Source organism: Maylandia zebra, linkage group LG18, assembly GCF_041146795.1.
Source record: "Maylandia zebra isolate NMK-2024a linkage group LG18, Mzebra_GT3a, whole genome shotgun sequence".
Taxonomy (NCBI): domain Eukaryota; kingdom Metazoa; phylum Chordata; class Actinopteri; order Cichliformes; family Cichlidae; genus Maylandia; species Maylandia zebra.
The window spans coordinates 12504112-12529682 of NC_135184.1; the positions used below are offsets into that span (position 1 = coordinate 12504112).

The 25571-nt window shown below is 40.6% G+C and overlaps 1 protein-coding gene across 2 annotated transcripts in view; it reads left to right on the forward strand.

Moving 5' to 3' along the window:
• The first annotated feature begins 2652 nt into the window (after nucleotides 1–2652).
• Nucleotides 2653–25571, forward strand: part of insra (insulin receptor a) — a 54448-nt gene continuing 31529 nt past the window's right edge. The window contains exons 1-2 of one of the 2 annotated variants that reach the window (XM_004555339.5): nucleotides 2653–3936; nucleotides 13970–14518. In XM_004555339.5, coding sequence (XP_004555396.1) covers nucleotides 3843–3936; nucleotides 13970–14518 — 643 coding nt within the window. In that variant the 5' untranslated portion in view covers nucleotides 2653–3842. The remainder of the gene's footprint in view (nucleotides 3937–13969; nucleotides 14519–25571) is intronic. The other variant, XM_076876846.1, reaches the window with a different exon arrangement.

The following is a 25571-nucleotide window of genomic DNA, read 5'->3' on the forward strand; positions in this document are numbered from 1 at the left end:
TCCCGCAGTGCCAGACGTGTTCCGCTGCTGAAGCCAGTGCATGTCCAGGCCCGTCTGAAGTTTGCCAGAGAGCACATGGATGATACAGCAGAGGATTGGGAGAATGTCATGTGGTCAGATGAAACCAAAGTAGAACTTTTTGGTATAAACTCAACTCGTCGTGTTTGGAGGAAGAAGAATACTGAGTTGCATCCCAAGAACACCATACCTACTGTGAAGCATGGGGGTGGAAACATCATGCTATGGGGCTGTTTTTCTGCCAAGGGGACAGGACGACTGATCCGTGTTAAGGACAGAATGAATGGGGCCATGTATCGTGAGATTTTGAGCCAAAACCTCCTTCCATCAGTGAGAACTTTGAAGATGAAACGAGGCTGGGTCTTCCAACATGACAATGATCCAAAACACACCGCCCGGGCAACAAAGGAGTGGCTCCGTAAGAAGCATTTGAAAGTCCTGGAGTGGCCTAGCCAGTCTCCAGACCTCAACCCCATAGAAAATCTGTGGCGGGAGTTGAAAGTCCGTGTTGCTCGGCGACAGCCCCAAAACATCACTGCTCTCGAGAAGATCTGCATGGAGGAATGGGCCAAAATACCAGCTACTGTGTGTGCAAACCTGGTAAAGACCTATAGTAAACGTTTGACCTCTGTTATTGCCAACAAAGGTTATGTTACAAAGTATTGAGTTGTATTTTTGTTATTGACCAAATACTTATTTTCCACCCTGATTTACGAATAAATTCTTTACAAATCCTACCATGTGGATTCATGGATTTTTTTTTTTCACATTCTGTCTCTCACAGTTGAAGTGTACCTCTGGTGCAAATTACTGACCTCTGTCATCATTTTAGGTGGGGGAACTTGCACAATCGGTGGCTGACTAAATACTTTTTTGCCCCACTGTATCTGGGTTTGAGTGTTGTGTGTCCTTCCGGGCTCAAACCGGGGATCTGTGATTACAGACAAAGTCCACCATCCCAAATCACAGGCTCAGCTGTGAAAATGCACCCACCTTAAGATGTTGGAATGCTTATTATAATTTTAAAAGGTTCTGCAGCTCATTCTGAATACGCCCATGTCAGCTGATCTTTTTGTAAACTGTGGTTTACAGTTTGAATTAATAACTATAACAGTAAAATTGCGCAAAACAAGTTAAACAAGTTAAACTTCATGAGGGGGAAAGGAAGTCCAGATATCCTCTGTTTAACAGAGGATTGAAGTTGATGGAAAATGCACAATTTGAGTTCACTTCAATGTTTTTAATAACCGGATAAAAACGGTAATTAAAAAACAATAAACAAAAATTCTAAATGATGCATTTGATAAAAGTCATGGGCATTGCTTTGTTTTATGATAATCACATTACTACTCATTTATCTACCTGATAATTCGCCTCATGTTTGACTGACTTCTTTGGGTTTTTACTGGCAGCACGGTGTTTACAACTTTAGTAAATATCCATCTTATTTCACCACTAACCCATAATCACATCAGTGTCATTTTAAAGGAACACTTTGTCTGCTACTACACAACAATATTGCTTGTTCGGTTCATTAATTTACAAAGAATGTGGGTCTGTACACACAGCGTGCACCTAATATAGTCTGGTTTCAAATCAGGAGATTACAGTACTTTATGTTTCACTGTATGTGATCAGTAACCTCGTGAACTGAATAATGTTTACTTCCGGAGGTTATCTGGCCTTTTTTGGAGCTCTCTGTTCCTTATTTGGGTGTTTCCTGTGTGATGTCTGTTATGGAAAACAAAATGCTCTTTGGTTTATTGTCTTTCTTTTTTTATGTGTGTGTAATAAACCCATAAAATGTGTATTCCTTCGAGTCAGAATATATATATATATATATATATATATATATATATATATATATATAAATAATATGTATAAATATAGTTAACTAGTAAATATTGCTTATTTAAATATTTTTAATTGTGAGATGCACATAAAAGTGCAAAGTGATTATGCTTACTGGCAAAACTGTTGTTTTTCCTTTAATTAATTTTCACAAGGCTCTAGTGATAATAATAATAATAATTTCTTTTTAGAATTACAAAGTACCCTGTCTACTCAAATAAAGTTAAATTGAACCTGAAAAGAAAAATATTTTAAGAGATGCTTGTTTAGATATGTATTATTACTGTTATTATTATTAGTAGTAATAGTATTAGGAGTTAGTAATAGTGATATTTAAGGAATAACTTAAATATCACTAAATGGTAAAGTAATTTATTTAGGGAGCAACTTGAATGATTATTTTTTAGCTAATCATTAATATTTAGGTCTTTAAATTTCATAAAGTGTAAATGATTATTGTTTTCAAATTCACAACAACCACAAACATGCAAAAAATAATAATTTAAAGATTAATTGGGAGTTTTTGATGAATTTTATATCGATCATTTGACCGATTATTTCGTCTGTAGTCGTACATTTAAAGTTCTAAGTACGTTTCAAATCGAGTGACACGGCAGTAAATCTAAAGCAGTTTTCGAGGTAAACTTCTCCTTGTTGCAAATTAATCGCAGGAGTAACTGTGTTACTTTCTAACGCGTTACCGGCTGACAGTAGGATCAGTTTGTTGTGTAATCCAATAAGCTCCAGTCCGTATTTCCCCTCAAGCCCATCTGGCTCACTGGCAGGGTTTGTTTACTGGCGGAGGGGCTGGGAAGAAGGGGATCCTACAGGACCAGGGAGACCTACCTCTGTGTGTGGAAGAAGAAGAAAAGGAAAAAAACAACTATAAACTCCGATAAACCTACTTTCCTCTCGTTTAGATACACACTTTTGACCGTAGCGGGCCGCCGTGCAGTGCACTGAGCACAAATTGGAGCGTGTATGTGAATTTCTTTTCTTTTTTTTAAATTCCCAAACAAAAACAAAAAAAGGAGAGTGGTGCTTCTGCTTCTGAGCTGCGACGAAGTCTGCGCTGTCAGCCTTTCAGAGAGCGGAGGTGTTGCTGAAATATCTACACGGACTGTGGAGGAAGTTTTCCAGCCAAGCCGACAAAATTCACAACACAAACATGAAAACTGGGCTGTTTTTTGCTCGCTGTGGGACTTGACGGGATTTTTTCTTCTTTTTTCTGTCTCTATCTCGCTCCCTCTTTTTTTCACGCTAACGTTACGCCACGCATGCCACAACCATCGAGTCAGCAGCAAACGACTCCCCTATTTTTAAAAAAAATCCCTCTTAATCACACTAAAGCTCGCTTTTATTAAGATTTTTGTGCATGCATCATTTCTATTTTTTGAGGATGAAATGCATTGCAGCCGAGTTGCCACGCGTCGCATTTGGTGAAGTTAAAATTAACTGAGTGGGCTGCTGAAAAGCGGCGCAAACTTCGCTTGTGGCCTGAGGTGGAGTGGAGCAGGAGCCAGGCTAGCTAGCTCAACTGTAGCACCAGCGCTAACCAGCTTCTTCTCGGCTAGCGAGCCCGTTTTTGCACTTTTTTTTTCACCGACACTGACACACTCAGCTGGGCCAGAATAACAACCAAAAAGCACTTAAAGTCATAAAAGAGCACCCACGCCCTGTGTTGGCGTTTGTTGATGGTTGCGCCCCCCGCCCCACAGTGAGGTGGCTAACTTTAGCAGCAGCAGCAGCACTGCTAGCTTGTGTTTGACTGAACACGTTGGAGTCGTTCCTCCGCCCATCTTCCGGGATGTCTTTTATTTATTTTTGTTTACCTGTTGGCCCACGCCGCAAAACAAAACCAGTTTCCTGAAGGTACTTCTCTCTCTCTCTCTCTCTCAAGTCCGAGCTGTCCTGCTCGTCGGGAGGTTTTTCTTTTTATATTTTTCTGATTTTCGACCGGGAGTAAGCGCTGCATGGTGTCAGATATGTGGCTCCGGACTTTGCTTTTGGGGTTTGTTTTGACCGCAGTCTTCTTTATGATGAGCTGTCACCAAGCGAGTGCAGAGAGTAAGTAACACCAATTTTCACATTTCATGTTAAGCTCTTTTTAAAAACTGTGTGAAACTTAGAGTAAGTAGCTGTTTGTGCTGTGCAGATGCCTGTTTTCTACCCTGAGAGAAAGCAGAAGTTTTTTTGCGAAAAAGAGCGGAAAACGCACAGATTGAAATTACGCTTGATTAAAAAATGACAGCCAAGTGCTGCGAAAATTCTCCTCAGTTGCAGTGATTGGGTTAACGAAAGCAATCAAAAAATCTTTACACATATTTTAATAGTGCCAAGATAATGGTTGATCGATTTCATAAGTGACTTATCAGGTTTTCTTTATCTACAGATATTTACACCCACGTAGTAGCTGCTGTAGTTATTATATGAACATCCAAAAACACAGTAAATCACTATTATTATTATTACGGTTTTACTCTTAAATGAAGCAAACATCCCGCTGATTAGTCGGATACCCTGCTGCAATATTGCCATACTGTTTTTTTTTCTCTTGTTTTGTTAGTGATGGTGAGTTGATAAAAAGCACGCAGGCTGCAGCAGCAGTGCTGTAGACAGCCCCTGCATTGAAGGGACAAAGGTTAGCAGTTATCGGCTGTGTGAGTCTGCACTAACTGTAAACAAATTAAGTAAGTAGTCTGAGAATTTAGTAGAATTAATTGGTTGTTATTGTAGATGCTTAAGCTTGGCTTGTTGCTCTGCTCTGTGCAGGAATGTGACAATAAGCCCTCTTTAAAGCCCCTCACAATCCCTTCTACACCCTGTTGATAAGAATGAATGAACGGCATTTGCAGTGACTCTGCAAACTGACAGTTTTCCACTGTGGGAATCTTTATTATAAGGGTAATATTACTAAGAAAAGGTGTGGGACATTTTTAAAGATGTCTGCACAGCAGAGCAGTGATATGGCAGAGATCAGTCATTGCCCCATATACCAGGAAGTTCAGTTTTATCAGAGCAGATGATTCATTCCAGGTTATCTTTGATTTATAGGTCAGAAGAAAAATTTTAAAACCTTTTTTTTAATCTGCAAATAACTCTTGGGTTGTTTCCTTATTGTCCAGCCAGAATAACTTGTTGAAATAATGCTTGTCACAGCCTTTGGTGGAAGAATATTGGCTCGTGTTTGGTACATCTGTCAATACTTTTTGAGTTTTATACAGTGAAATTACTCCCGAAGTGTGCATTTTTAAAATGACTTTAATGTTAAAATCAGACTTTAAATGTGGTGTAAATGCCCTTTTTATATGATCTTCAAAAGTCTGATGTAAACTGGTAAGCTAACCAGTTTTCCTCAAGTTGTTTGTTTACAAAAATGTTTGCCTGTAGGTTCATTTGATGGTCAATTTTGTGCGCGGTTGCAAAGTAAAAACGATGTTGTACTCATCACTTTTAATCCTGTTTAGTTACTGTAATATCTAAGAGAAAATGCTCTGCTTTTTGGTACAGTTCTGTTACACAAGCACACAAACACGTTTTCAGATGAACAGATAAACAGAAGCCCCTCCCGTGTATGTACATTATGACATTTATACAGTGTGTGCACAGCCCCAGGTAGCTTTGACACTCCTACTGCTTCACTATATGGCATTGGTTTGACGTAAGAGGCAATCGGATAAAAAGAAAAAGCGCAGAGTCTCTTGCCTTTCATCAGATTTAAATGAGGAGCGTTTGGAGCGATGCCATCAAGTCAGGCTGAGCGAGAATTTTAAGATATAAATCTGAAGCGAGTTGTGTAATTGCTGTGCAGCCCCCCTCTCGCTCCTCTCAGACTTAAGGGTGAACCACAGACGGGAAGAGTGGAACCTGGGCCCCACACTGCTCGATTTCATAAGCTGCACTGACCAGTGTTGAAGTCAGAAAATCTTTTGAGCTACTTGTTTTTCGCTGCCCAGCTCAGCTTGATGGAAAAACTCACTTAATAATGGAAACTTCATATTCACCGTGAATTGATTTCATTCACTAAACATCAATTGAAAATGTTGAAGCCGTCACCATTTTTGGTAAATATTGTGTATTTTATGCTTTTAGCTGGACCCTGTAAAAAGTACCACAGATCGATTAGAAAGAGTTTGTTTTTTTTTACATTCACACTTTGAACATTTGGCGACTGCAGAACTGATGTGATAAACATCAGCTTAAGTCATTTATAAGTGTCACCTTCTTTACTGATGTAACAGTGCAAGTCACCAAGAAGAGTAATTGCCAATACATACATCCAAGAAACTGGAAATATGACTTCAAGTGCCAGAAGTTTACGATTCAGAAAGCAAATAATGTAGGAAAAAAAACATAAATACAGTTTTTTCTCCAAACGAGGGCAACAGAAACAGGTGCTTAGTTTGGGGTTGTGTTTTAACGTCAGGGGGGAAAAAACAGACTAGTTAATTCTAATTTAAAAAAACAACCGACTTTCAGAACCTCTAATATGTGTAATCCTGCTCTGTTGTTAAATTCTCTTAGTACTTCCCCAAATTATGTACTGTCACCTTTAAAATATACTGTGTGTGCTGTCACATGACTGTTCTGTGACTCCCCCGTCTGTGACATGAAAACATCATGGAGGAAATGTCAAACACTGAGCCAACTGCGCAGTTTGTACCAAATAAAAATGGGTTGTTTTTTTTGCTGTTATTTGGACGCTACTTTGGTTTTAGTAAAGACAACATCAACCAAAGCAAAGGGAACAAAAAAAGAGTGCGAAAAAATAAGGCCATACATCAGTCTGTTCCAACACTTGGAGTACAAATAAATCAATATATAAATATTCAGGGTCTTATCACAGCAGTCTAATAGATTGGGTTAAATTTAAAAATATATTATTAAATATAAAATATATAAAAGCATGAGCTGCTTCGATCTTATGTCCCCTTACGTCGCGCTTCAAGGGCTCAGGTGGTCGAGTCGTGTTATTGTTGTGCCATGATAACATATCACCTTAAGAGCGTTAAACAGCCGGGGCTCGCCATGAAGCCACCGGCACCCTGTTGTCAAGCACCACTTTGGTCAAAAAATCAGGCAGCGATCCAGCAACCTGGCGCCCTTGATTTACGCCACCCGACAAAAAGAGCAATTGTAGGGCAATGAAACTGTCCCTTCCCCCCGCCACCTCTTCAAAAACACTACACACAAGCTGCCACTGTGCCCTCAAGTACCAAAGTCACAAGTGCAGTTGACATGTATACAATAGTGTGATTTTTGCATTTGTCATCCGAAACAATGGCTCTCTAATCCTTGTTGGCACGTTCAGGTTTGAAATTTATGCACTGCTTGAAAACGGTAATCTGACACACCTGCACTCATTCGTTTTATCCACTCATGCTGACGGTGAAACCTTGTAGTTTCTGATCTTTACCCTTGACACTGTGGCCTTGTTTAAAGAAAATATGCTTGTTAGCGTGCTGTCACACTTCAGAGGTAATAATTACCTCGGTGCTCGTGCTGTTTGTATGAACTCTGTGGGTTTTTTTTTTAAAAGGCTCTTATGAATCCCGGTGGTTAAAGCCAGTAGTGACATTAGCTGTTTTGGCTGCTACTGCACTGTGTCAGCAGTTTTGCAAAGTAACAGGCGCCCCAAATTTAAAATGAAGGACAAATAATAGGGTTGTGATTTATATTTTTACATAAAAAGGGGGTACCAGCCGAGAGAATAATGTGTGAGTGCCGCTGAGTGGGTACTAAATGATCTTTGGTCCACAGCCACAGTATACAAATCACACAATCCCAAGGGGAACTTTGTGGTGTGGTCGGGCTCTCTGTTTTACTCAGTTTCACTCTATTTAAAGACTGAGGCCTGATTTCTTTGGTTTTAACGTTTTCCTTGTTTTTTGCACTGTATTGTTAATGTGCTGTGGTTCCCAGTTGCTGACATATTTGATGATTAAACTCTCAACCCACGCCCGCTTTCTGGACTCTTGTAAGAGATTCTACACTGCGGAGGATGACTTTGACTCTTGACCAATTTCTGAAGAAAGTTGCATCTCTTCAGAGTCGTAGTAATGTCCCTTTCTGGCTGTTGTAATATCTGACCTTGCACAATTCAAAAATGATAAATTTCTGAGCTGTAATTGGTGCTCAGGAGCTCTCCATAGCAGATAGTTGGATGTTTTGTTTTGGTTTTTTTTTATAAATACAACATTTAGTTGAAGTAATTCTTAGAATAGTTTTGAGCACGATGTTAGATAAATGAAACCTTATTTTTACAATTAATTTACAATTTACAATTTTTCATTTTCACTTTGAGGTTTTAAAACCCGTCTTAAAGAGGATCACATCACGTGCCAGTTTGTGAATGTTCAGTTAGTTGTAGCCCTGTTTGAGAAAACAACACAACAGTGAAACTTAGAAAAGGGAAGTGTTGCAATCACTGAGTGCTTGCGCTCCTGCATGCTTATTGAGGCTCAGTGATAATATACACCATCAGCCTAACAGCCCGAACCCCCCCATCCACTTCCTTCTCTACATCAGAAGCCTTCTGTGCCTGTTGATGCTTGCAGCTGTAGTGAAAGGATTGCGGTTTTGTACGTAGTGCCACTGAGCACAAAGTGGACAGATTGTGGCGCTCAGACTGTGCAGCATTGACTCCTTTGGTTCACATATGCACACAATTTGTGTTCTGCATTAAAGCTTCAGTGAGCTATAGATTAGTGCATGTTGATTCAAATTAAAGTGCAACTTGTGACCTAGGCGGGATTTACACGAGGCATTCACAATCTGCTAACTGTGTGGATTAATTATGAGGACGGTAACATCATAACTGTGTCTGCACTTACTCATGAAATTAATTGTGTGGTCTCGTTTGCTGTATGGCTTCATTATTATATAGAATTGGGTCACACTGTTGGAGCTTGTGGGTAGATTTAGTTTTTCTCTCAAATGTGATCAACTTCTATGGATTTCCTTTTTGCCTGATTGACTTTTATTACAGACTGATTACATCGTGAAGCAGACCACCTTCAAACATCACCCAATGAATCTGAGTGCAATAATGTGCCGTAGAGCTTTTAGAGCGATTAGTCGATGAGCTGGTTAAGGGAGAATTAATCTGCTTGTGTTCTGATGTGAGATTTCTTTCACATTGTCCAACCCTTAAGTTGGATTGTGCACTCTGAAAGTCAGAAAAGCCCCACCAACCCTGACTTCTTAAACACAAGTAAAACTGTAAAACTTGTAATTTGTATTACCGCTGCTGTGTATTTGCAACTCACTAGCAGGCAGCGATCCAACACTCACTATATAAGCTATACACAAGCACGCGGATGTGCTGCAGCGATGTTTTTAAGCACATTAAAACCAGGCATTGTGCTGTATTGCTAATGATGGATGAATGGCTTTACCTTGCTAGGGAGCACAACAAAGGCTGCTTTTCCATCTGCTACTACTGGAATGCAGTCAACTTGGGAATGACGTCACTCCCAGCTCCAATATCCAGATTCTGAGGTAAAAGGGGTAAAAGGAACGCTGCATGAATCCATGTCTGGAAAACTGGGTGATATTGACATAAGGTTGAGTTCCAGACCAGTTGGCTTTAAAAAAAAAAAAGTTTTATGTATAAAATTATTAAACAATGACAAATAATAATCTGCTTAATTATCAGCTTTAAAAATAATTGTTGGGCTGCAACTTCTACCTGGTGGTGCACAAGTTGTGTTGGACATTAGTACAAAGTCTGTGACGTCAGATTGCACTGGTTTGTGCGAGAGTAATAGAGTCCAGTTAATTCACAGCTAGTCACTGGAGTTGTGAGTCATATGTGCTGCCTCCTAAATGTAGGGATGTCACCAGAACCAATACATATGGTACCATTTGATTTTAAAATACTTCAAGAAATAATTCAAGTTGAGTTAGTTTCAAAAGCATCCAAAGTATTACGTTTCTTTTGTTATTCTGAAATGGACGTATTGAATTGGGTATCGAGAATTGCTTAATTCTGCCGGTATCGTTATAGACATTCCTACCTACGTGTTCCTCCTAGGCAGCACGCTCACTTAGGGCCATGTGTATATATATGGTTGCAGACACAGACAGGAAGCTGGAGATGTGTAATTTGTGCATTGTTATGTAAGTTTTCTGTCCACATGGTCACAAATAACATGCAAGCACATGGACATCGGCACGGGTCCTTGTGCTCACCATGATAAAATTGACCTCATGCGGACCCGAGCAGACTTCTGGATGTGGAAAGTACAGTCCGGGTGTAAGGGTGTTTGTATGTCATTCTTAATGAAGGGGCCAGGCACCCAGCAAGCATCTCACTTTCATCTTCTTTCCAAACTTCAGCTGGGCACCACGTCCATTTGTCAGGTTGCTTGCGTCGCCTAGGTCACAAGTGTGACTTTGTTGGTATTGTGTCTCGACCTCTGCACGTGCAACGTAAAGGATACATGGCTATTTTACACCATCTCTTGTGGTCATCTGAAATTCACAGGACATCGTTTCATGTCTGCACCGTTTAGTCGTTTAAACCGAACTCTGGTTTGTTTTCCTGCTTGGTGCGCTTCATTTCTGAAGATATAATTGCATTTGGGTGCAGACCAAAACAACTGCACCAGGACCCTTTAGAGGAGCTGGTCTCGTTTTTTTCCAGATGAACTCAAGAGTCGTTCATTTATCACGAGGTGTTCAGACCTCGAACCAACCTAACTGTTAAGTGTACACTGTAAGTTAAGTCCCTTCCAGGCGCCAGCTTTTCTTTGCATTTTGGGATTGGAGAGAGTACCGTTGACCAGCGGGCCACGGACGACGTACCGGTCCGTGAGTCGTTTGGTACCAGGCCACAAGAGTTAAGGCTCGGGTGTGAAATGTATGGTTTTTAGAGTTTTTAGAGTTTCTTTTTTAATCGTTTTAATCGTTAACTCAGTTTCCCTGGGTCTTTTCCTATGTGTTATGAATAAATCTTCTTTTTTTGGTACCAGTACTGATTTTATTTTATTGTATTTATCCACGACACCTTAAATGCCGGGCCGTAAAAATATTGGTTGGACATAAACCGGTCCGTGGCGCAAAAAAAGGAAAAATAGCCGCAATCTCCAATCGTCCTTTATATTTCTTCATCATTTGATGTACCAAATGTTCAGAACTCAGACATATTCACCTTACAGTGAATAATTTACATTGAAAGCAGCAAATCTCCTCCAGCTCTGAGAAGCTGATTATTTGTTTAACTAACTGCTTATCAGAATGTTGTTTCAGTGCTAATGATCTGCATTTTCCCCTCATCCAGATAAGATAATCCAGACACGGTAGTATATTGTGGACGTGTAAATGGAGGCTGAGTTATTTGAGCGATAATTAATAAAATGCCCAAAGAGGCCAAAACCAACTATTTATCCTGCTGATGAATGGTGTTAAAAGACCCAGTTTTTCATAATAAAAGAATATGTTGCTCAAAAGAATTCTATTTCGTCTTTTCGTGCGATTTGTTGCTCATTATAAATTTCATTTAGGGAAAACATTTACACTGTGATTATTATAGTTATTATTAATACATTTCTGCCTGCTCTTTTGTGTCTATCATAGTGCTCCTATTCGATTAATTATAAAGTAAATCTCTCTCAAAGGTGTAGGCAGCGAGAGACATGATGGCTGTGGTGAATAGAAATGTGCCCCTCTAACGACTCTAATTGATGACTCAAAGCAGTCTTTTCAGTGTCTGGTTCAGACTAAGGGATGTATGGAGAGTGGAAACCTTTGTGAAATCTCCCAGTTTCTCTGTTTCTCACAATACAGCATGTAAATTCATCAGTGGTCCCAGTTTGTCTTGTTTCAGTCATGACATGTTGTCATGAGCTAAATTTAAGCCGCCTTAGTTTTTGTCTGCCAGAGTTTTGTTTTTGAACTTGCTGTTCGCAGGTAGAGAAGAGTGCTCGGACAGTTTCTTTCTCTGCCGCTGCTCCAAAATTCCTCACTTACACACCAGGGCTGCTATGTTCCACTTTCCAATGTGAGCCACTATCGGTAGGACTGGAGTGTATTAGATTCTCTATTGGGAATGTGGTGCTAAAAATACTGGCCTGGCTGAAAGTGTACACTGATAGGAACTTGCACTCGCCGCCCTGTGATTATTCCCCTTCTCATTTTAGTCCTCTGCTTTCTGCCTTAGCTGTGACTACACAGCCACTGACCCTTCGTATTGTAAACTTCGGCTGTTGTTTGTTCTTTTTAATGGCGTTGCTCGACTGTGTGTGGGGCCTTGTATGATACAGAGAGAAGCTTGTAGTTGTAAATGTGTTTCCTAATGGATCTACAGTAGGCTGCTGGCAGTTTGTCAGTCAGTTTGATGTGAAAAGTTTAAATTTGAAGTAGATGTGCTGAAAGTAAAAGGATTGTGGCCCGTCATATGTGCTTACAAGTTAGCAGTGCCTCCAAGGAGAGCTGCTGATCTTTGTGTAGTTTAAGAAGAGAAATGTGCTTTTTAACAAACTGAGCTGCTTTTAATGGGCAGCAGCTGAAACCCTCATTTGAACATTTTACGCTCCGTTTTAAACACGCCTCCGAGTTGTAGGCTCAACTCCAGATAAGTGCTGGAGAATTAGCTTCCTGGTTAAGGTTACAAAGTGAAACGCTTGTTGTTCAGTCTCCCGGTGATTGGACTCCGTGTTTGTGCTCTGCTTGTCTTGTACTGTTATGCAACAGAAGGTGTAAAATGAGCTGCGGCCATAAAGACAAGTACACCTAGTGGTTACATTCGTCTCCACACGGCTGACCGGTTGACTGGTTGATGTCCCCGGCTCAGCGGTTGGTCCTTTGGTAAACAAATGCAGTCCACTCTCAGCAGGCCGCACACCTCCAGCATGACTAAGGCTGGGGTGACCCATATAGCACTTCCATGAGGTTAAGAGTTTGGCTCATTTGAAAAAAGGCATTTTAGGAAATTACCTTTAGTTTTCTTTATACTCAACTCCCTGTTTTTTTGTAGCTCTTGCAACACACTGGACATTCATCTAAAGCTGACGAAATCAATTTATTTATTAATATTTCTTAATTTCTGCTGCAAGTAATAAAAGTAATTTTATGTCTGCATGACTCTTACACCTGGCAGAGTCATCAAAAGTCCAAAATCTTTTAATTCATGCCTTATTTTTTAATTCTTTCTATTTCAAGCTGGGCATGTTCTGTTTACATAAATATGCAGGTCAGGAAACTTAGTTCAGGGTGAGTAAAAATGTGAGAGGATTTCAAAAAAATACCCAGAAACTGCTGTGGTTCTTAGGGTTAGCTGTAATATTGTTGAGTTTTGGACTAAACATAAGCAGTGGTGTCAAAATAACACTTGACAGACGAATGATAGTTTCTGGCTAACATTAATCTCACGTGTTGCGTCACAGCGATACAGTAGACAGAAAAACATGTAACCCGTCTGCGGGGTGGCATAGTTAAGGAATTTCTCATCGAACAGGATCATGTGTCTGGGTGAGCACTGACAAAGCCACAAATCTGCTACTGGTGCAATACATGGCCATTACCAAGGACAAATATTTTTAATGCATTAGCTAATGTTTTTTATGGTCTTGAGTTACAGAAGCAACTCCACAAATCAACTCGGCATAACCAAGGATGAGCATAGCCTCACGTTGATGACAGCACTCCATATTTGACAGAGGCTCACAGACAGATATGTGGTTGCTAAACAAAATGTCAAGGAAGATGGTCTGGTCTTTATCAAAGTTAGGGACATAGCCACATATTTTCTTCAGGAAAGAAATATCTCCTAATTATCAAGAGATCTATTTTCCCCCCCATCTGTCACGTCTTACTTCTTCGACCTTGTTTTTCCTGTGCACAGAGCAGACATCTTGTGTAATGCATGTTCGGCACTGAGAAGAGCAGACAACACATAAGATTAATTGTCCTTAGAAATTTTTTTTGTCTTCACACCCAAGAGCCAAAACATTTTTCTGAAACGCATCACAGTTTCGTCACTCTTAATGGCGTACTGTACATTTGAACCTCTCCACCAATTTACTGTTTATTATTCTGTATGTGACACTAGAACTCGTTTCTAAAGAATATGTTTCTGTCTTTCTGATTCTCTTTTCAGTTTGTCCAAGCAAGGACATCCGCAACAATGTGACCAACCTGCGGACGCTCGAGAATTGTACTGTGATTGAAGGCCACCTGAAGATCCTACTCATGTTCAGGACCAGGCCTGAGGATTTCAGAGGCATAAGTTTCCCCAAGCTGACAGTCATCACCGACTATCTGTTGCTCTTCAGAGTTTACGGGCTAGAGAGCCTTAGCGAACTCTTCCCCAACCTGACGGTCATCAGAGGCAACAACCTCTTCTTCAACTATGCCCTGGTTGTGTTTGAGATGCTCCAGTTGCGCGAGATCGGCCTTCACAGTTTGATGAACATCACCAGAGGAGCTGTGAGAATTGAGAAGAACCCTGATCTCTGCTATCTCTCCACCCTGGACTGGTCCAAGATCCTGGACTCGGTGGAGGACAACTACATCGTGGCCAACAAGAATGACAGAGAGTGCGGCGATGTGTGTCCAGGGGCGGCAGTCGGAAAGACCACCTGCCAGACGACCACCCTCAATGGGCACTTCAGTGAACGCTGCTGGACCCACAACCACTGTCAGAGAAGTAAGCAGCTTTTTATTAAGATTATCTACTAAAACGTGTGCTATCTGTGATGCAATCACCTATTAACACATCCATTCATCCATGTCAAGTCAAGTTTGTTTATATACCACATTTAAAAAGCAGCAGCTGTTGACTAAAGTGCTGTATTAAAAACAAAAAATAAATAAAATCAAATAACATAAAACAAAGGACAAAATGATAGCCTTTAAGAAAGGAAACAAAGTGAGAAAATCCGAGTAAAAACAACACAAATAAAAGGAACTCTGAACTCAAGCATTTAGAAGCCAAACATTAAAAATGGTTTTCAGGTGTCTAATGTCAGAGAAGTACCAATGTTGGCCAGTTTGATTCACAGTTTTGGTGAAAAAACTGCAAAGGTTTCTCAAAACTTGGATTGTTGTTACACACTTCTAGATTCCTTGCAAAGGATTTTTTAAAAAACATTTTTAAAGGGCTGAGGTCAAAGTCAGGAGCACCGAACACTGACCTCTGCTTTCTGTTCATTTAAGTTAAGAACATTTAAAGCCATCCATGTCCAAATATCTCCCGAAACAGCGCAGCAGGGCCTTCAGAAGAATTGATGTTTGAGTGGCACGTAAATCTTCAAGTCATCTGCATATAAGTGAAACGCAAAAATAAATAATAAGTAATAAATAATAATAAAAAAATTTTTTTTAAATGAGCAAGGGGGAGCATATGAAATAGAAAAAGGGCATTTGAGAAGATGTATCTCGGTATTAAATGCAGCGCTGAGGTTTAAAAGTACTAAGATGGCAGAATCTCCTTAGTCAGTAATAGTTAAAAGGCATTTAACTTGAAAGTTCAATCCATCCATCCATCCATCCATCCATCCATCCATCCATCCATCCATCCATCCATCCAGTGAAACACCATTCCACCTACCCATTCATCCTGAACTTTTCAGTGACTCAGATAGTCACAAGCCTTCTTTTATAACAAATGTTTTTTAAATACAAATTCATTGGAAATTCAAATTCACTTCTAAATCTACACTTGACAGTTTAGATATACAAAGATAAAACTTGAAAGGTCTCAAAAAAATAGTCCTGCAATAAATCTGGCCTTCACGAGGAGGATAATGTCCAGTTTTCACTAACAATGTTTGAGGTCGTGTGTATTCGGCTGTGTGATCATTCTTGAATGATGCAGTTTGACATTGACCCGTTTCTATTGTGTGCTTATACCCTTATTGATATTAATATGAACAAAAGAACATGGCTACCTGTATGGATAGCATGGCCGTGTGGATACCATGAAAGGGCATGGAGGGCACCACAGGAGCTCCTTGTGACATAGCAGGCATTAATGACAGCAGACTGATTGTAAAATGGCTTAAAGCACAGGTGGTGCAGTTAAAGTAGGTTTTTGTATGCAGGCTGAAGCATCTTAACTGGCATTGCATATGATCTTTGCCAATAGGATGTGCAGAAGGAACTCAGCTGAAGCATCGGCTGATGTGTTGTGGCACTGATTGCTGGTTGAGCTTGACTTGTGGGCTGCCAGAGCCCAAGCTGTGCTCATTTTGTTGAAAGATATTTGTTATTTCCACACAGGTGAATTGCTTTTGCTTCTGTTGTTGACCAAAGGCTCTCTTTTTGGCTCGAGCTGAGCCTAATGGGGAGTGACAGCTGAAAGGTCACCGATGTAAAGGAAAATTGTGCCCTGGATTTACAACATAGCACAACACAAAACAAGGGCTTCAGTACAAAATGTAATGCAGCAAAATCTCCTTCATAGCTTGATTTTTCAGTGTAATTGTGGATTTAAAGTCATAATAAAATGAAATTCCATCGAAACATAAAACCAAGTGAGGGCTATTGTGTTTCAATGCACTTGTTTCCTTCAACAATTTTAATCAAGGGAGTTATCGAAATGTTCAGATCTTTTTATAATGATTATTGTTAAATAATGTCCAGATTTCTCTATCTCAAGTTGAGATCTATTTACGAGCCACCATTTTTATCTGGAGATCAACTTGGCTCAGTTTTTCTCCCCTTTATGTCACCATTTAGTGTTTGCAGCAGTCAAAAAATCATGTTTTTTTTTTTGTTTTTTTTTCCCATGATTGTATAAGAAACTGTGTCTAACATTAAAAATTAGATTTGCCTTTTAGTTTGTTATGATTTTTGCCAGCGATTAGTGGCAGCTTTGCAGAGCCCTTCTCAGCTTCTTTTCATTGGTACATCAATATTTCCATTGGCTTTTGCCACACGTCTTACCCATCCAGCTTTTACAGAGTTCAGTTCAACTTAAATAAGAGCTGATGATGGTATTTGTTAGAAACAAAACATGTCTTTGTGTCAGAGTAAATCTCATAAATATAAAATACAGAGACATAACAAAACAAAAATGGGCATGTCGCTCCTTCTTGATGTTGAAATGTCAGACCTCTGTCATGTACTAGGGTAAGTTAAGTAGGCCAAGCTCTGTGTCAATGTTGCCTGAACTGTACTCTAATGTGATGCAACACCTTTCCAGTTAGTCTGTGAATGTTTACTCTCAATAAACTGTAGTGTCGTCATTTCTTATGTTGTGGGGACGTTGTATAGAAGACGTTAGACATCATGAATGTTCATGATGTCTAACGTACATTGTGCCTTTTACTGTACAACAAGGAGCCCACCAATTTACACATAAAGAGTTCAAGTTCAAGTGCTGAGAAGAGTTTTACACATGGGTGTCGGCCCATATCATTACACAACGCTGCCTACATTATGTCCTGATGCATGCTCAATAATCCAGGTAAGGAAATCCCAGAAAGTTGATTCTGTTCGTCTGCATGCAGCGCTTTCAGTGGGAGAAACGTTTCATCACTCATCTGAGTGTCTTCTTCAGTCTCAGGTTTATGAACCGTAAAGTTTCAGGTGAAGCCACTGGAGATCCCATATGTGTCAAGATTATCGGTACAGCTCCAAACACAGCATCTCTGTGCCTTTCAACCCCCAAATAACACACTACACCAACAACTGAACTCAAGGGGCTTTATATTGTAAGTAAAGACCCTACGATATTAAAAAGAAACCCCCCAAATCACTTGATCTCCATAAGCAAGCACTTGGTGACACTGGGAAGGAAAAACTCCCACTTAACAGGAAGAAACCTGGGCTCGGGGAGGGGCAGCCATCTGTTGTGACTGGTTGGGAAAGAGGGGAAAGAGAAGAGAGCACAAAATACAGTAGTAGTATATAAACAACCAGAGAGAATGAAGAGTATCAGGAAAACCAAACAACCTCTAGCTAAGTTGATGGCACAACACAGAAGAGCTACCTCATTACTATACTGTCTGTTTACACCTACATGCCAGCGGTCCCTCCTTCGGTGATGAGGATGGATATCCTGGACAGGGAGTAGTGACGCTGAACTGAGGAGGTGCCTTAAGAGTGGATCCTCCACCATGGTAGAGTGCTGTAATTAGGGCTGCTCAATTAATCGAATTTTAATCACGATTACGATCTGGGCTTTCAACCTAAACCAAACCAAAAATGCCTGAGCCAATTATTAGCCCCTCCCTCGTGCTTTACTCTCGTGCTGCTCCGTGTGGCAAATCGAGCGCACCTCTCTGCATTTCGAACACGTGTCACAACAATTAAGAGCAGTGGTCCCCAACCTTTTTTGCGCCACGGACCGGTTTATGCCCGACAATATTTTCACGGACCGGCCTTTAAAGTGTCGCGGATAAATACAACAAAATAAAACTAGTACCGGTACTGAAAAAAAGAAAATTTATTCATAACACACGTGAAAAGACCAAGGAAAACAGAGTAAACGATAAAAACGATAACAAAATAACACTGAAAACCGATTAAAAACCCTGAAAACTATACATTTCACACCGGAGCCTCAACTCTCGCGGCCCGGTACCAAACGACTCACGGACCGGTACCGGTCCGAGGCCCGGGGGTTGGGGATCGCTGATTAAGAGGACCCGAGGGAAGCTCGGAAAGCTAAGCAGAAGTTATTTGGAGAGGAGAGTGACTGCCGTTGGTTGAAAAGAGAGGTAAAAAAAAAAACTTCAGTGGTGTGGAAACATTATGGGTTCGCGGAGTCAGACGTGGATCAAGTAGACATAGTGTGTAAACTTTGCTACAGTGTCGTAGCTGCACCACAGAGCAACACTGCAAAGTTCACTAAACATAGATGTTTACATTTTTCATTTATTTTTTATATTGCAAACATTTGCACTGTTATCAGTATTTGCACACTATTTTATATTATTTTTTGACAATCTTTAAAGTCATTCAATACATTGTTATTGTTAAATAAATATCGTCAAATAATCGAGATCTCAATTTCAGTGAAAATAATCGTGATTATCATTTTTGCCATAATCGAGCAGCCCTAGCTGTAATTGTAGCCATTTCCCAAGTGTCAGTGAATAATACTCATGGCCACTGATCAATGGCAGTGAAATTTGAATATTAACAGTCATGAAACTGAGGTTGTGGCTGATTGTTTGGCACTGGTGTGAGTTTCGGCTCCCACTGAAAAACTGGGACTGCCTAGATTAGTTTAACAAGTCCACTGAACCAGTGTTTGTTTGCAGCAGCGGTAGTTTCTGTTGCGCTGAGCGCGGCCCCATTATTACGCTCATCAGCGCCTTTGCCACTGAGAAGTGTGTTTATAGTTTTTCCACTAATGACTTTTTTGCTTGTGGCCACTTGGTTCACAGCCATCTGAAGTCCGTCTGAAGTATCTGCAGAATCGGCTCAGAAGACCTGTTGTCAGTTCGCGGTGGCGGTGAATCTTAATCCGGAAGTGTTTAAATAAAAAGTCTCACCGATGATTTCCTAATCGAGACAATGAATCAAGGCCAGATGTTGGCTGGCAAGCACTGATCTCCAATCATGGGCCTGCGGTATTGTGGTCTGTGACCTGCGGTTTTTTTTTTTGCCTACTTTCACTAAAGCATGAAAAAGACCTGTTAAGCTCCAGCTAGAACCACAGGGCACAGTGTTGCATTCGGTGTCCTCTTCTGATGTACTCTGTCACTGCTTTTTATAGACCTACAGGAGTGCTTCAAGTTAGAGGCTTTCCAAAAACTTGCTGCATTTATTTCCATGATGATTTACACAAAGGAACATGCATGCATGTTAAATATAAACACAGGAATACACCTGATAATAAAAGAAAAATGTAATGTAACCTCTTTCTAATGCATAATAATTAATCACTTTTACTGCTTTTTGCTTTTTTATTTTGTTGTAAAAGAAGAACTAAAATTTATCATACTGTGATACTGTTATTTTTAAAGGAAGCTTTGGATAGACAGTGGTTAAGTGCCAGGGGTGACTGTGGGTCTCTTACACACACACACACACACACACACACACACACACACACACACACACACACACACACACACACACACACACACACACACACACACACACACACACACACACACACATTCTTTCTGCAGTCTGTACAACAGCACGAAACAAAGCTGCGCAACCACGAGGCTTGGCTCGGCTCCCATGTTTGGAGTAACAACCCATTTCTCTTCCCTGCTTCTATATCAGGGGTAATTTGAGCCTCTCGGCGAGCAGCCGCTGCAGATTCCCCCTCCTTTTTACCCCAAATTGGAAGCTTCCGTTCAGCATAGTGGCAAAGCACGGTTACCGGAGATGCTCATTACCAAATTTGATTAGATTTAGCTACAGGGGCGCAAAAAAACACCATGTAAACAGCCGTAATAGTGGCAAACATGAGACACCGCCCTGCTCCCTTCTTTATATTTGCAATTTGCTCTTTGAAATGTCCAATTTCAGCTTCAATTCTGTTTGTTATGAAGTTTCATTAAAACTAAATGCCAGACAGAAAATACACATCCACGTACAGTGCACTAGTGTTTCTGTAGTTTAGTCATTCCAAGATACAAAAATGTTTTTGTTTTATTTTTTAATTTTTACAGAAAATGACACAATCACCCCCCAATTAGACAGCTAAGTTGTGGATTAATTAGTAACTGTATTTACTTAGGCCCAAAACAGACTATGCTTTGAAGTCATTATATCAAATAACCTGAATAATAACACATAAACATAAAAGGTAAATAATGTTAAATAAAAGTCAATTATATGTATTTTATTTTAGCTCTTTTTAACTAGGTCATTTACTAAAATCACACTCTCTTGTAGCCTGGATGTTGTTTGGAGGGTTAAGGCCGAACTCCATCGGTGCTCCGCTTCTGTACAGGTTAAGACATGCCACGTCACTATTCAACACCAGTAACCAAATATTCACCTAAAATTAGCCTGGGGAAATGTGCCAGGACACTGGAGCTGTATCGTCACCGCTAGACACTCGTTAGACTTGCTTACAGCATCATTCGTGACACGGTACAACAGAACTGTACTGTGAAATGAAGTCAAATGAAGTGCAATGTTTGTATTTTCCCCATTTTTCTGTAAAGTAGGTTAATATAAAAGAATAAAGGGAGTTGCAGTGTAACCGAGGGTAACCACAGGTTTATCAGCGAAGAGTGATTTATTTATTCATATAAGAGAAAACATGACATTAAACCGAAAGCAGCGCACTCCGCGGTGCATTAAAGCCAAAGTGAACAAACAGAACAGAGATGTTGTTGCAGAAAGGAATGCTGCCTAACCCTAAGTGAACAAACAAGACACAAGACATGTACTGGGCATAAACTCCCTAGAACACACACAGAACAGGAGGAGGAAAAGAAACGTACTCGACAAATACAGAAGGAATAGAAAGAGTCTGGAGGCCAGTGACAGGACCGAGATGATGATGATGATGCTGTCAGTTTCTGTCAGCACCAGAGTTACAAGGCTTTAAACAGTAAGCTGTTACAAAACAATCCATCAGGAGCAGACACTTCAACAGGCAAGCCAACCAGTCAGGTCATTCAGAAACAAACCTGCAGGCCTTATTTAAAAAGGCATGTTTTGGCTACGGGACAGGCTTAATGCACTATTATAGACAAATATTAAGCTTATAGAATGTAGTTTAAAAATGTGATCATTGTTAATTGATCCACAGACGCACATATTTTTCTTTCTGTGACCAGGAAAGTAATTTACAGAACAGTTTCCTTCAAATCTGCAACAAGTGACCCTGAAATAAATGAAGCCAGTTGAATAATGGTGCAATAAGTGTACTGTCCTCTCACCTCATCGTTTGGTGTCATTGTTAGGTTATGTGAATGGCACTACGTATGGTTCGTGTGTAGGCTGTAATTTAGCTGTAAAATCTCTTATTAAATGCAACTGCTTTGTCCTGTACTTAAACCATCCATGCACACTGAGATCAGCTGAACCTCACAAGGGTCAGTGTGAACGTGCTTCTATGGCCACATGGTCTCCACAAGCTGAATACGTGCACGTCTTTTTAAAGAGACATCTAATGTGGCGCAAACCAAATCAGCGCCTTTATGCCAAAGAAAATATCGACACCCACTTTGAAAGACGTGGTCGCCACTAACAGTCGATGGTTACAATGCTCCTTCCTCTGTGCATATTTCTGTTAATATCTGAAGTCTTCTGGCTTTTTGTCTGAGAGGCGAAACAAACCAGGCCTTTATTTTCCTTTTAAAAACTGAAATTGTGAGCTGGCACGAGGGGGAATGTTGTACTTGAGTCTGTTTTCTTTTTAATGAAGTGCTGTTTCTTGCCAACGCTCAACTGAAGATAATGGGCATTTGATTATGGTTTGGTAATGGCTGTTATGTGGCACGGCTCGTTTGGCTGTTAAGTCAGCTAAGCCTGAGTCCTTAAAGGGGCTGGCAGCTGAAAATATTGGATGTGCTTCAATAAGAAATCCGGGACTTCCACTGATGATCCTAATATTTTCCACTGTTTAACGCTGCTGACAGACATTTCTCCAATGTGTCTGTCAGATTTGTCCTTTTATACATGAGAGAGAGGGATGAGGAATTAAATGCAGCGTTGCTTCTTCGCTGTCCCCTAGTCTTTCTTATCTAGTAGTCTTTTAATTTGTAAGGCGAATGTGCCTGAAGAAATAACAAACAAATTGGATTAGTGCGCAGTGTTTCACTTACCAGCTAACAGTTTAGCTCTGATTTGAGGAACATGAAGAATCACATTTACTGAAATGAAGGTTTATTGAGGCATTATCTGTCATTGAGAGGCTAAAAAGTCATAAAAAGTAGACCTATAATGCTCATTTAGCATTTTTCAGGATTCATAGTTCAAAATAATCCTTATTTCTCTTACACTGGGCTCGGCGTCTTTTGTCTGAAACAAGCTGTTTTAGTGCCTCAGTCTTTTTCCTTCTGATTGGCTGGCTCTTACAAACAAAATGCTGAGCTCATCATACAGAGCCGAGAAAAAAAAGCTGTCTCAACTCTTGCTCACGTGCAGACTTCAGTATGCGCATCCACTGTTTTATCAGTGATATAAAAGAGAAACAGAGCTGGGCGGGCTTTAAGTGTGTCTTTCGCCGCACAAACGCAGCCGCACTGGCTACAAAAATGTGTGAATATACTCGTGCAGGCTGCTTGGCGCAAACGGAAAGTGTGATTGCCAGTCAGTTGACAGTTTCAAAGCTTTGAGATTTGAAACTAACACTGTCACCACTGCTCCCTGCAGAGGCTCATAAAGGGCAAAAAATTAAATTGTCATTGGATATTCCACCCATCTGTGTTCTACAGGGTATCTGGGTACTGTTTAATTAATTGATTACATAAAAAGTTGTCAGACTTATTGCAAAGTCTCAACAGAAATGTGATATAGCTTTCCATCATACACTACTTAGGCGAGCATTAAATTGCTGTGTTTGGTATCAGAGATCTTTATATTAGACTGCTAAATACTGCTTGAAGGACGCTGGAGAAACAGTGTTTTAGGAGTTCATAGTCTCTGCCAGAGATGCGACACTCAGCGGGTACCATCCTCATCCTCCTCCTCCCCTGCCACCACAGCAACTTTCACCTGTGTCTGCTACATAATTAATAAGCATCCATGAGGTGGAGTACAGCTCTCTGCAGAGACACAGCCTGCCTCAAATTCAACGTGTGTGCAGGCTGATTCTCTGACAATCGGGGAATTGTTGCGAAACAGCCCGAGCGGGTCAGGTGACGATCGTGTGCCGGACCTCGCTTGAAATGGAGCGCCCAAAATAACCCTGGGCTCATGCCATGTATATCTGCGCTCCAATCATGAGATGAACTGGGAGATTTGTCAGGGTCAGTGTGTCTGTGTAACAGACGGACTATAAATCACACGGGGACATAACCTCTGCCAGTGTGTGTGTGTGCAGACAGAGCGGGCGGCCATTGTTTAGTCTTGCTGCTAGGAAACACGGGAGTAACATTGTGGTGTAATCGTGGATATGAACGCATCAGTTATTCATGCAGGCCGTATCGGAAGGAAAAGCAAAGCCACCATGGGGGTAAGGGAATGGGCCCCACCTCGCCGTTGACCTCAAGCCAGTCCTCTGTGTCGACCTTGTCGCAGGTCCATCACGCAGCAGTCAGCGCTGGCGCCATAATCCCTTTCCATTCTAAACAATGGTGGTTGTAGAAGTTCACGGAGTGTTCTTCCCAATTGTTTCCTGTCTTTGTGGTCCGCTTCCTCTCCGAGGTTATGAATGGACGTTGAGGCCTAGAGTGTCGCCTCGGTAGCGGCAGACACTTTTATGAGACCAAAATACTGAAGGCTGACCTGTGGAGAGTTTAGCTCGCAGAAAAAAAGACAAACTTCGCTGCTCGTAAAGCTGTTTGTAGGGAAATGAAGGATTTTCTAACCAAGTTTTATTATTTGGGAAAATTGAGTCACCTCTGAGAAAATCTTTTAAAAAAGCTTCATCAAAGTGTCTTAAATGACTCATCGCTAATATTTTTATTTTAAACTATGACTCCGCAGGTGTCTCCATCTTTGTCATGAAACTTGAGAGCTAAACTGGTATTTTTCCTTCCACTCATCCCATGAATCTTTTTTTCTCACACACGGCACTCGTTCACGCTGATTTCCTATGATTTATATAATATTAATCCTGAAAGCTTAAATCTGTAGCTTTCTGCACACCCCAGCTGCAAGACGTAAATTAAATGGTATTTAAACTAAAACAAAGGTAGAAAATCCAGATCCGTGTGTGAAAGACGGCGTGTCCTTGATGAGCCTAAACAGCTTTTCTACCTTTAAACACACGCTAACACAAGCTGACTCACTTACACTGTGCACAATGTATCACACCTCCTTAATACAGGCTGCTGTGGTTTTATTAAAGGATTGAAACTGCTGTTTAGTGACGTCACAAATTTGGACCAGAAGCTGTTTTTTTTTTCCATCCAAAAGAAGCAGCACAACCCCAATTTTATGTCTGAATTCCCTTTCTTTTATTTATGTTTCCGCTGTGCTTCTTTGCCAGTGTGCATCTCATCTGTGAGCTATTTGGTTTTCTTTCTTTCTTTTTTATCGCACCACAGATGGAGTTGTCTTTTTACTTAGAAATAACCAAAACTACATTTAAGAAGCGCCTTTCAGAACCAGTGCAACAAAGCGGTGCATTTTGGAAAAGTTATGCAAGAACGAGAGCACATCTATCAGAGGAAGGATCGATAAAATGCTCAAAGTTGCTTTGAAGTAAAATAAGTGAGCAAAGCTGCTGAACTGAGGTTGCTGTTTATTTGAGTTGGCCATGGCAAACACCAGCTCGGTTCACAATACAGTAGTTGAGCTGTGCAGTGATGTATGAGGACCTTAAAACCCAGTTAGCTGATAAATTGTGTATAAATTCTGACTCCTTTGACCTTATTGGTATCACAGAAGTTCAATTTGGAATTGGGCAGGAAGTGGGGAGGGAGGGCAGAAAAGATGGGACAAATGCGCCAGTCATTAAAACTTGTTCCTCTTTTTTTCTTCCCCCCTCAGCTACAACTATGCTCTTCATGGTCGCAGAGTACTATTTCACCAGCATAAAGCTAGCCTCAGAACCCCCAATACACGCACCACAAGTCTATTTCTTTGAGCTGACTTAAGTGCTCTGGCACTCAGTGTTGTGGAGCTGCACCCTGCAAACCCTCTCCGTTCAGCTACTGGAGCCTTTC